At 43.5% G+C, this 12,835-nt stretch overlaps 1 protein-coding gene across 1 annotated transcript in view; it reads right to left on the bottom strand.

The window, feature by feature from the left end:
* LOC135644565 (uncharacterized) overlaps window positions 1-7,189 on the bottom strand; it is a 7,363-nt gene extending 174 nt beyond the window's left edge. The window contains exons 1-8 of the mRNA XM_065162254.1: window positions 6,878-7,189; window positions 4,885-4,944; window positions 3,210-3,380; window positions 2,944-3,126; window positions 2,645-2,775; window positions 758-926; window positions 522-651; window positions 1-156 (exon numbers count right to left, since the gene is read on the bottom strand). The exon at window positions 1-156 is cut by the window's left edge and continues 174 nt beyond it. Coding sequence (XP_065018326.1) covers window positions 1-156; window positions 522-651; window positions 758-926; window positions 2,645-2,775; window positions 2,944-3,126; window positions 3,210-3,380; window positions 4,885-4,944; window positions 6,878-7,093 — 1,216 coding nt within the window. The 5' untranslated portion in view covers window positions 7,094-7,189. The remainder of the gene's footprint in view (window positions 157-521; window positions 652-757; window positions 927-2,644; window positions 2,776-2,943; window positions 3,127-3,209; window positions 3,381-4,884; window positions 4,945-6,877) is intronic.
* Between the last annotated feature and the right edge of the window lie 5,646 nt (window positions 7,190-12,835).

Below are 12,835 nucleotides of genomic sequence, written 5' to 3'. Positions count from 1 at the left end.
CGGCCGCTTGTGGGCTTGTTGCTGCCTTCACATCTGGAGCCAGTGGTTCCTGGAGCCGAGGATGATGCGTCTCGCCAGAAAGTTCGAGTTCTAGCTTCTTGAACTCTTCTTCGATGTCTTCTTCCTCCACATCCAATGCTTGTAAGGGCATTGATTCTGTAAGGAAACATTATTACCAAATAAGCAAACCAAAATGATTCAGTTAGAATTCGGTACGTATGCAATGGATCAATCACATGCAACTATTTTTGGCTGCTATCAGAAGCTACTCGATCAAACTCATAGCATATCTGGAGCGGGAATGTAACTCTCTGTATGGGGCAATGCATTCAGATTATATATGCCACCATGATCCTTTCAAAGTAGAGTACTTTTTGAACTTTTTTAACTTTGCTGCTTCTTGTAGCACACAATTGCAGTACCGGCTGGCATCATTTGGCCTATTGTTTCTTCCAGCAGATCACATTGCATTGGCACAAATGCATGAAGTAGCTCAGACAATAGATGTGGTGAGAAGTTACCTAAGGATTCATCGACTTCCTTTTGTGCTTGAACATGTTTGTCAAGCTCGTCCAGGTGGTCTTTAACTTCATCCATGCTGATCTCGTACTCCTTCATCGCTCGAACGCCTATTTGGATGGCTTCATAAACCTGATATTAAGCAAATAGAGCTCAGAGTTCAAGATGCATGGGTGCTACTTACCCCAAGTACTATGAGATAAGATCTATTATCAATCACATTTCTATTGTAAGCTACCTTCTTTGTAGATTCGGCATTAGCAATGTTACTGAGAACCTTTTCCACCCGGTCCAAAAGCAATGTGTACTTTGACCTGCTTTCTGACAACATCTTGGACTGCCGTATGCATCTGAATGCAGCTTGTTTATTCCCCAGCTTAAAGGAGGTCAATGCCATTTTCCGAGAACTGCAGAAGCACATAAAATCTAATGATACAATCATCTTGTACAGGTTACTATGCTGGTCAAAAGATGGTAAAGATGGATATATTCACATCAATCCAAATGTGAAGATCTGTATAGAGTTTTCTGAATGGTTGAAAAGTAAATTTAGGGCCTCTTTGGTATTGCTCTTGTTTTGTGTCATTTTGCTTGAGAACTCAAAACCACAAATGCCTTTTTGTTCATAAAAAAGTACTTGCACTTTGTGACTCATGTTCCTCAACTGTAACCCCCTAACTCTTTAACAACAAAAGGCCAAAAAAAATTATATAAATAGTATTCTTATTTCCAGTGATTTCAATAGGCGCTCGCCTATGCACTCGGGCGAGGCGAGGCGAGGCCCGAGCGCCTCGCTTCATTTCCAGGCGACACGTTTCAAAGAGGCACCGCTTGAGCGCTCACTCGAGCCCAGGCGCTGGGCGCTTCGGGTGAGCGCCTGGGTTAAACCAAGCAACCGAACCCGCGCTTTAGGTCTGCTTCAGTCTCCGGTGCTTTAGTTGGTTCAATCGAACCAACTAAAGCATCGATATCAGCATGATTTCCCCAACCCTAACCCTGCTCTCCGTTCACGTTGTCGCTGCCGCTATCGCCGCTCCCGCTGCCACTGTCGTCGTTCCCACTGCCGCTACTCGCTGCTACCGTTGCCACTTTCTCTACTCCCGCTCCCGCTGCTCGCTGCTCGCTGCTGCCACTGTCGCTGCTCGCTGCTGCCACTATCGTTGCTGCTGCTCCCTGCTACCGCTGTCATTGCCACTGTCGTCGCTCCCGCTGCTATCGCTGCCACTGTTGTCGCTTGCCGCTGCCGCTCCCGCTTTTCTCAATCAGCACCCTCGGTCTTCCCTTACACTCTTCTCTTCTCTTTCGATAGGATACTGTTAACAGTATACATTATACAGTTAACTGTATACTAGTAACAATATTATTATTTATTAGATTAATAATATATTATTTTAATTTTAATACTATTAATTTTTATTTATTTGAAATTATTGTTAGGTTTCAGGATAAATGGCAAGTGTACAAAGCAACTCAATAGAATCTCCAATGGCATAAAAAATGGATCCTGCATCGAAGAAGTATAATTATCTAAAGGATCCAAAAGATCCTAATGCAGTGACTTACATGTTTTACGATAAGACTACTAAAGTGGTATTTTTCGTGCAAAACAACATCTAGTAGGAAATTTCAAGAATGCATCAGCTTGCGAAAAGTGTCCACTTGAGGTAAAAGAAGTGTTGCTGAGTTATATGAATGAAAAGAAGACGCAAAAGAATGAATCTTACGGGAATTTACTAGAAGACAATGTTGAACATCTTAGGGATGAAAAAGAAGATTATTCTATGAGTATTAACCCAAGTGGGAAAAAAGTATACGACAAAAAAGGAAAAGAAATTATAGGTATTAAGAATGGTAAAAAAGGACTGATAGATCTATATAAGTTTCAAGGATCACAGAAGCAACTAGGGCAAGCAGGAGGCTCAAAATTTAGACAAACAAATACAAGTGATGCTTGTGATATAGAAATAAGAGGAAGAACAATTCAACACATTCCTCGCTTCTTCTATCAGGTTGGTCTTCCCCTTAGTACAACTCGTTTAGACAGTTTTAAGGAAATGATTGAAGCTATTGAAAGATATTCTATTAAATATCTTGATTAAAACAGCTAGAGGCAGAGAATAATTACAGCTTCCAACGGTTGTCAATCACATTGAGTTGCTGCTGCAGTTTTTCTGTCGTCCAAACTAGATGCAGAACATCATTGTCCAGGCTTGAGATTCTTGTTAAAGATGATGACACCAGGGACACTTTCACACCCTAAAGACATCAACCGAAGTACATATACTAAATATAACTGTAAAATTAACATGAAATTTGATAAGTAGCATAGTACAGTTCTAGGAACATTAAAAGTGATATGACATGATATCATAGAGTCAACCATCACAGAATGTGTCCACCTAAATAATAGCCAGATCAGCTTACCTCAATAATGTCTTCCTTTCTGATTGATAGGTATTGTGCTTTTCCGCATCCACATAGATAACTTAAGACTGTAGAAGCTTCACCTGATCTTTTGCAGATGCTCTGAAACTTGTTCATTGTGATAACACAAGTGGAAGTCCAATGGTTCTCAGCAAGATTTTTTATGACATTAGAAGCACTCTCCTGATTTCAGGACAGAATTTACGGATCAGGGAAACATATCACATGAATTAAAATATGTCATGGAATTATGATTTGGAACTTGCCTGAAGTAGCGGTTTAAGGATGAGATGCTCTTCAAAATCACCTATTTTAGGTGATCGTCTAAATCCACCAATTAGCTGTCCTGCTCTTCTCAGCATCTGATAGAGATGCCCACTAGATGGATCAATCAGCTCTCCTCGAAGTAAAATATCACCATTATTATACATTTCTTGCTGAAAGAAATAACCAAAGACTGAATTGGTCCGAAAATTTGGAGTAAGAAAGCTAAAACTGAGAATATCCTAATATACAAGACAAAATCCAGGCAAGGTTCAGAACCAAACATAGTCTTCCTGTAAGTAAAAAAGCAGTTCTAGCTTCAGACTTAAGATAACCAAAGTATTTAACAGAAAGATGCCTCCATCAACATGGCATGGCTTTGTAAACAGTTCACTCTTCCTTCCACTTGTGGATTTAATCGATTCTTATCAACTGTCCATTCTAAAAGTTAAAGTAACCCACACTTTCTCCAACTATAGAGCATTGACAGTTCTCTCTTAAATTTTATACAAATGCTTCCAGTAAAATTCTTCAATCAGTTTAAGTGACTAGCAGCAGGAATATCCTGCTTACCTGAATATGATTTCCAGTATATCTCTAGGCATATATAAATTGTAACTTAGCCAAAAGAAATCCTAGTATACGGCACAATCATAAATCAACAGAAACAAAGTTGGCAAAAACTGGATGAGAACATACTTAGGTGGCTGCCAAATCTTGGAGAAAATTAGAAATGAATAACTGGATGGGACAAGGTGTGGATGTGACATATATAAAGCAAGTAGTTATAAAAGAATAGAAAATTCAAAAACAATTGGGAATGACCAGCATATCTTTGGTATTAAGTACTCCTAGAATCATTCTAACTAATGGGGTTTGAGGAGAACCTTATGCAACCACAAGCATGGATTTGTAGGTGATATCCCAACATGGTATGTACCAAGTTGCCACAGACTTCATGCTGACTGGCAGAAGCCCTACTCATTGTAAAGGTTGCAGTGGAGCCACGGGACTCTCGTCTCCGTATCATATTGCACTAAAGGCAGGTAGAGGAAGTAGGCACAGTTCTTGGTCCAAAAAAGTACCACCAAATGAATGCAAATTGTAAAAATAAAAGGTGTACAAGGTTTGAAGAAAATGATCAGAGGACAATGATCAAACTGATTTTTCTGAGATCCATTAATGATTTTTAATGTAAGAAAAGCAACAGACTTGGCACTACCAGAACCCTGAAGCTTCAGATGTTCTTAAGGATCCTTCCAATTCACAATGATCTCTTCCAACTTCTACAAAGAAAGAATCACCCACTTAGTAAAAGGATTGTCTAAAAAGCACTTAGTGTTTTCAAGAGGAAGAATCATCACAAGCATGCTACTTGCAGTTTATATTGCTGAAAGAAAACATTGAAACGATATTTGCAAAACTAAGAGGTTGACTGGCAATAAAAAAAATCTGAGGCTCTTCTGGAGATATCAATGCTGGCAAACATATATAACATCAAATATGTTTAGACACATATATGATGAATGCTGTCATGTTATACAGGAAACAAGCTGCCAAACTTCAACAATTATCGTTGCAGTTGACCACATTTTTGGGTCGTAGTTAGCATAATGATATATTTACATAGAATAAGTGCTCTCAAATGGACCAAACAAAAAGATAGATTTAGCTCACCAGAACCCTGTCAAGGCACAATGGGGTCAGTCCACCTCGGGAAAACCATATATTCTTCACCTAGAAAGCAGAACATGAGAGTAGAGACAATTATAACTCTATTATGAACTTGAAACAATGAAGATTGTCCTTAAGGATTATTTACAGAATAATCATTTGCTGAATCAAGCTATAGTAAGGATGATATCATCAGCTACTGAGTGAAAGCGTCAGCATTCATGAAATATGCTTCATGACCAAAAATGACTATTATTAGCTTAGGCTTCAAAAAATTTGCCAAGGCATGAATGAGTTAATGATGTGAAAATAATACGTTAATAACACCCTTCAAGAGACAAGAATTACTATATTTTTCTATATAAATCATGTAATCAATATCCATCCTTTGCTGAAGTTGCACAAGTGAATTGAAGTACTGGCAGTTATAAAGAAGGAAAAGAACACCATGTCACTATTAAAAAGAAAATTATGGCTGATAGTATAGCAGAACTGTACCATCCATGCATATATGACAATATATAACATAGACATCTCACTTTCTTCTGGATAAGGAGATTACAGAACTGTAGGGATGATCATCGGATGAATAGAAATGTACTCATAAATCCTGAACTCCAACAGCTCTTTTTCTAAAGGCTGAGAAGGTGTTGAAAGCATCCTCTAAATCAAGTTTCCTAAATGAGATAACAAGGGATGATGCTGCCTTGATCTATAAGTTACAGTTGTAGCATTTAATTTAACCAAGCGTAGAGGATCCATTATTATATTATCCTATAATAGAAGTGCATAGGCATAAAATAAGTATTACATGGGAGCTTATCCTAGAGTTTTGGCACATGTTTTGCAAGAGGATATATTAGTAAGCTGGAAGTATCACAAATCCCAATTTGGTTTGAGAATGACCTCATCCTCATTCCTGCAAAACCTTCAGTTGGGAGAACTCATGTTAATCAGAGGTAGTATATCATTAACAATCTAAAAGAGTGTAGAAACTTTCAATTAATAAGTTTAGATGGCTAAATAGGTTGGCTCTTGCCCTTTCACGCTATCACCTTTGATATGACGATAAGCTACTGAGAGGGGATATATTGTCAGCTAATCATCTAACACGTCAACGCCACATGATGTTCACAGAAGGAAGAGAAGACGAAGCTTCCTTCTTGCCATTTATGATCAGAAAGGCAATCACAAGCTTCCTTTCAGTTATTTATAATCAGAAAGGCAATCGCAGACTTCCTTCTTGCCCCTTGTGACCAGGTATAAAAGCTCAAAGAAAGGAGAGGTAGTAACTGTATCTTTCTATACCACACACGTTCGAACTCACACACCTCGGGTTAACTGACTTGAGCATCCAAAGGACTGGAAACGGAGACACCTCAGACAATCTTGGGCGAACAGGTCCGAAATCACGTTGGGATGACCAAAACGTCAACGAATTTTTCCCTTAACAGCTACCAAAGACATGAGATTTAGAGATTAAAAAGGTGCATATAATCACAAAAACTAACTAAGAACATGTCTTACACTCGAGGAACTTCATCATGCCCTTCAGAAATGCACATGAGCACAGAAAGGCAAGTGCAACACCATTAAATTATATCTTCTCTCCTAACGAAAGCAAGAACAACGACCATTCCGTGCTTTTATAACATCAATGCACAGCTATACCCCACTCTTTCGTGTGTTATGATTCCAAAAGCAGGTGTAAACCAATTCTTATCCTACAAGTCGGAGATCGGTCGCTCTACTAACAGAAGATACTTTGGGAAAAATGGTCAACGATAAACATCTCAAATCATCACGAAATCAGAGAACGTATCGACAAATCGACGAGACAGACCAACCTTTTCAAGATCCATGCCCCGTAAACCGTATCAAGAACCGTCAGACATGTTTGGCCAGACAATAATTCCGACCAGAAAGTTGGTTAAAGTCATCGACTTGCACAAGAATTCCAAAAACGATGACGAGCGAATTCGTGAGAATCACTAACCTCGGAGGATCGAACGGTGCATACTCCGAGATGGCGAGCCACTTTGAGGATGAGATCCCTCCAGAAGACAAACCTGGGTTCCCAATCCGATCGCTGCCCGCTGAATGCCTTGAAGCGCGCCGTGGCCGCGACCTCGTCGTCCCAGTCCAGCACTTCTCTTCTCACAATCTCCTCCACCGCGGAAGAAGAAGAGGAGGGGGGAGGAGACGAACCCATTAGAGATCAACAGATCCCTATCGTGTGCGTTCAGGCAGACGCTCGTTAGGGTTCGAAGAGGGAGAAATGGGCAGGAGGGTCATTCGGAAACAGAGTAAGGGCATTATTGTATATATGTAACTTATATCGCCCGAAACGTTACGACACGACCCCGTTATAGCCCACCCGATGGGGATTTGATCATTTAAATATATACATATATATATATATATAATCAAAAAGAAATATATATTTTTTTACATTTACTCATCAGGATATTTATGCTTTGCTATGGTGCTTCATTTTGCAATAATCCAGATAAAAGAACAACTCTAAATTAAGTAAATACGATTAACGCATGTTAGGTTAATTTTTAGATGGAATGGCAAATGATATAAAACACTCACTTCATCAAATAGATCAGACAACCATAAATTATTTAATAACCATGTGCAAGCACATGGGCCGGCCCAGAAGAAAAATAGCCCTGTTTTAAGTTACGTGGGAAGCCTTCGGATGAGAATCCTACGCGCATTAATTCTACTTTAAACAGCGTCACCGTATCTAAAAGATTAGTTATCGGATAAGACATCACATATTAATCTATAGATATAGACATAAGACTCTCTCTCTCTCTCTCTCTCTCTCTCTCTCTTGAATGTGAGTGCCCCAATGAGTCGAATTAGAATTTTGGTTCTGATACATTTTCGAACAAAGGTTTGATCTGCATGCTTATAAACACCAGATGAGAGGCGTCACCCTATTGCTTTATGGAGAGAAATTTGTGGAGGAGGAAGTTAAGGACCATTAAAGTTGCTTCAACACAAACCTCGGAAAACGGTGGTCCATCCGGGACGGCTGTTGCGGTGGTGGGAACTCCTCCTGCAGATGTCTCTCTCCATCAGTCTCCGCTGCGCAAAATATCACCTCGTGGTCTACCATCGCCTCCGGTGAGACGCATACTGCTCACAATAATGCACCATGTCGGTAAGCTTGGATCTGGAAAGAGAGACGAAGCATGGAATCTTAATCCCTGCTCTGTTCTCGTGAAAAAATGGTTCTTCGGGTGCGACGATAAGACACTGAAATCACTCACCGTCCACTGACCAAAAGGAGGGGCAGCACTCGAGCCCACTCACGCATGTTTGAGCCTTTCTGACTCCTCTCTGTCTTCTCTTTTAGTGTGACGGTCTCTATCTTGGATCAAAAGCTAAACACCTTTTGGCTTCTCTCTCTTCGTTCTCCTCCGTTCCACCGTGACTCGAGCTAATCCTCCCCAAAGAGAACCGTGAGATGCCTAGGATGTGTCGTAATCGACTAAAGGATATATGTTTGGTAGAAGATGAGTCATTGGCACACTGTGCCTGTCAAATACTTTAATACAAACCACATAAACAGCTGGATCAGGAGCTAAACAAAGCATCATCAACGAACGAGGCAGTTGTCATTTCCTGTCAACTTAGCTGTCCTCTCCGAAGGCTGGTGAGGGGATTTGGAGGTTGTGTAATGATGGGTTCGGGATGATGACGCTCCAGTGCAACTTCTTATCCTCGCTTTGATCACTGGTTAAACCCTACTCGGCTTTGCTTTGCTTGGTGGAACAGCAAGCAACCACAGAAGCCTCATCTCGCATCTCCTCTGCTGATCCGTTGGCATCAATCACGCTCATGCGTCTTTTTCGACGAGACGATAAAAGGGGTCAACCTCAAATCTATGGTATTATTAAGCGAAGTGAGCGGGTTCCATACAGGCTATCATTGGCCTTAAGCTCACAAATCGTTCGTGCCAAATCAAATAAATATTTTCTAAACATGATTTAACAAAACCCCACGTAAATATAAAGTCCTTAAGAGAAAGAAGATCATAATATTATGCGTATATATATGTATATATGTATAATGGATATGCATGGCACATGGTTTTTACCTTGCATACAAAATAAATGAAAGGATTCTCCGGAGGCCACGAGCGCCGGGGAGGTGGTGGGCGACGACGGCGACGCTGGCGGAGCCGGGTGGACCCTTTAGCCGACGACGGACGGCCGCCATCGACAGGGAAGTGGGGAGGGGGGGGACCGACAGAGGCGCGGCGGGACCGCGCGCACGTTCAGCGGCGCGGCCCACTCCCCGGTGGGGCGTCGCTCTCCGACGAGGAATCGGGGGTCTCGCGTAAAACGCGAGCGGCCCAAGGAGTAGCGGATTCGGAATTGATTGAAAGCCACCCTGCGCTTTCGTCATCTCCCAAAAAATAACCCTCCTCCGATCCCCTCGCCGTATCTCTACGCCAATATATGTATCAGTGATCTTATTGTAATGTTATAGATTTGATACATAGATCAGAGAAGAACGTAAATTAGTTTTATCCGAATAAATGTGTTATTATTACTTGAATCACCTCTTTGAACTCGGTACGTGTGGGTGCAGATGCGATTGACAGATATGATGATCCACCTTGATGAAAGTGTGCGGAAGAAGGTCCATCAATTCCCTCGAGTGGTCCATTAAGCTCGTAGACAGCTTCTACATTAATAGCGATCACCAAATCCCATCCCCAGTGGTCATGATCGCCGGAGCTGTTCCCCTACCGACAATAACTCGGGTAGAAGTGATAGAGTGAAACCTTTTTGGCCACAGAATGATTGATCGAGTGCATGTCCATGATGACATTCATCACTCTCTCCGCGTAGACCGTGTAAACAAATGCATCCGACGATGACCACCACCACAAACTACATTTATTCAGCATGGTTGCATGAAGTACTCGTTCTCCATAATATTAATGGGCGACGAGTCGGGATCTTTCCTCCTTACATTGGCTTGCAGTGTGTTTGGAGTGCAGCCAAGGAGATCACCTGATAGCTATCTGTTTCTCGAGTCAACCGGAGGAGCGTTTAGGACAAAAGGAAGGGAGTGGAACACATACTGTCGTCGTCTTATGGTGAAGGGAAATCGAGAGCGAAGCTATATATGGATGCGTGGAGCCGCCACGGGGAAGAGCAACTTTACCTAGAGGGATGGGAGGTGGGTGGAGCTCTCCTCTCCTTTACATGCATGGGACAACGACGACCCTACGTCGTTAGGACAGTGGCCTTCGTATTCTTCTGAGTGTCTTACCGGGGTCCTTAAATAACTCCGCGGCCAAAGCACGCGTGCATGGCAGGTCCTTGAAGAGGATGGGAGGGCCCCTGTGTAGGGCAACAATCGTGTCCTGCGGTACGTTCAACGGGTCGTGCCTTTGAAGATCCTCGTCCTCCGTTGCTTCGCCACTGCGCTTGCCATGCGTGCACGCTGAGTCTGCACTAATTAATGGCGGATGCATGAGAGTGACTCGAGTCTTTGGTCGCATGACGACGTGCGTGCGCGGGTCGAGGGCGGACAGGTCCGCATGGCGGTGGCGACACCTTCTTCGATCGGCCGTCGTCACCAGAGTTCCCCGGAGGGCCCGCCCTTGTCGGCGGTTGCCTCGTGCAGTTGCCAGACAGCCCATGGTGATGAAACTGTTGCGGAGAGGCTCCCGGGGCCAAACATAAAAAAGACGAAGGTCGTCGTTCCGAAGCTTTCATCAACCATGGCTTCCAAAACAGGACCACTGAGTTTGGTAAATCTTTCCCAGAATTTATGTTAAAAGATTTCTTTCATGCTACTCGTACAACCTAAGACCGCCAAAGATATGACGGACAGATCCAACTCCCAAGTCTGACTAAAAATTGTAGTATATCATTTTTTTTTTTCTTATTCATCAGCCATTCAAGTCCACCACCTTGGGCTTTATCTCACCGTGCAATTTAATAGGAGAGAAGCCATATAAACGGACATCTCCAAATCGTAGGGAAGAGAAGAAGATAATTAATTACTTGCGAGCTTCCAAGAACAAATGCAGTCTGGTGGTGGACATGCTTCACGAGATCGTTTGCGGCAAGCTTTATCTTCAAGAAAATGCAGCCTGGTGGTATCTGTTGATGGATTGATTCGCCGTGGCTGATAGAGTCAGCACGGCCTGGTCCACAGGGTAATGTCGGGAGTCTCTGGTTGGTTTAGCTAGGTTTCGAGATCGATCGAACACCACTTTGACCATCGGCAGTGGGGGTCTGATCAACGCCTTCTAGCCTGCGATGATAGCTTTCCTGCAAAAAAGACCGTCGTCGGATGTTTCCCGACTTTGGTCCCTCCAACGATCAAGTCAGTGGCGGGTTGGAGTTTTTCTTTTTCGCCCTGGCCGGATACCGGCCAAGTGCTTTTACGCTACTGTATGAAGGTCGGTCGTACGCGGGCGTAGCGGCCGATCCTCGGGAGATGAGGCGATACCTTTGTGCGGCCGCCGCTCCGGGATGCGCAGAATGGCACCATGCTGTCACGGACAAACTTCTCAACAAGATGTTGGATGTAATGCTTATGAGTGTCCGTGTCTTTTGGCATGTTCATGCCTTGTATAGAATGTAAAGGGGCAGCCGAAGGCTTATAAGTCCCATTTTAGTTGGGTTGGTGGCCTCTTTAGGCTTGTAAATAAAGGTTGTGTCATGTAGACACGTGCGAGAGCTTTTCGGTCTGTAATGGACCATTTTACCCTTTGTTGTGCCACTGTTCAGAGCTTGTAAAGTCTGTTTGTAATTTGCATTGTCTATGAAGTGTTTTTCGGACATGTTTGCTTGTGGATCCCGATTGAGGCGTTCTCTCTTACCTGTTCTCTCTTTTGTTGGTCCTAAGGGACAATGGGAGTCTTCGGGGAGGCTGACCCTTGCGGACGGACACGCAAGGGTGCCGCACGACTTAGGCAAAACCAGCTAAGTCCGTGTCATATGGTATCAGAGCGGGACAAGCACTCATAGAAACACTTAGCATGCAAACGTGGGGGACCTAGCGGGGCTGCGTTGAGGGCAGTCAGCACACGCGCGACCGTTTGGGGGAAAACGGGCATGGAGATGTAGGGAAAAGAGTCGCTCAGAGGAGCGGGCATCTGAGATTGGCATTCACAGGAATGGCCAACCCTTCGCGCAAGAGGCACCACGAGAACAGGCAAGCTTGGAAGAATTTGGAGCGCACAAAGGTTGGGATGGCTGAGTTTGAGCTACGGCTCAACGTTGACAACTATACTTGATGGTGCTCTAGGCAAGCGAGGCGCTTGGCAAGAATGAGACCATCCAAGGTGGAATGAGTTGCTCAACGACCAAAAGAGTTATGCCAAAGCTCACAGAGGTGAGGGGAATTGCTAACTCGAAGAATTTGGTACTCATGCATGGGCTTGTATGCGGACGACGGAATGTTCGTGGCCATCCCAAGGCGGCCGAGACTCGGCGCCATGGAGCATTGAAACTTTCTCTTCGGCATGTGAAGGATACGTCCGTGGGAGGCTGAAATGTGCAACGAGTTCAGCATGTTGCTAGGCCTTGAGGGGTGCAGTGGGGGCTGTATTGACGGGCAGTCGCAATCTAGCAAGTGCGTTTGCAGGAGGCAGAACAATGCACGGTTTGTTCAGCAGATCGGAGTAGTCCAAGGGGATGGTGGTCTCCGAAACGAAGAGAGATGTTGCTCCAACAGGATAGTTATCCAGGAAGGATAAGTCTCGGCACTCCAGAGGGAGAATCATGTGAGACGGACTTCACATGGTGAGGAGGAGTACCTCACAAACAACAACTCCACGAAGCTCAATGGACCGAGCAAGCAGCGAGGAGTTGCCGCATGATCTCGCTCGAGAGAATGCATTGGTGGATGCATTGCGAGATCAAGCGGGGGAGCGACCTTAAGCAACTTAAATGAAGGCACACTT

Source organism: Musa acuminata, chromosome BXJ3-8 (assembly GCF_036884655.1).
Source record: "Musa acuminata AAA Group cultivar baxijiao chromosome BXJ3-8, Cavendish_Baxijiao_AAA, whole genome shotgun sequence".
In the NCBI taxonomy this organism is placed as follows: domain Eukaryota; kingdom Viridiplantae; phylum Streptophyta; class Magnoliopsida; order Zingiberales; family Musaceae; genus Musa; species Musa acuminata.
The sequence above is the reverse complement of the archived record's forward strand: the minus strand, read 5'-3'. Positions and strand labels throughout refer to the sequence as shown.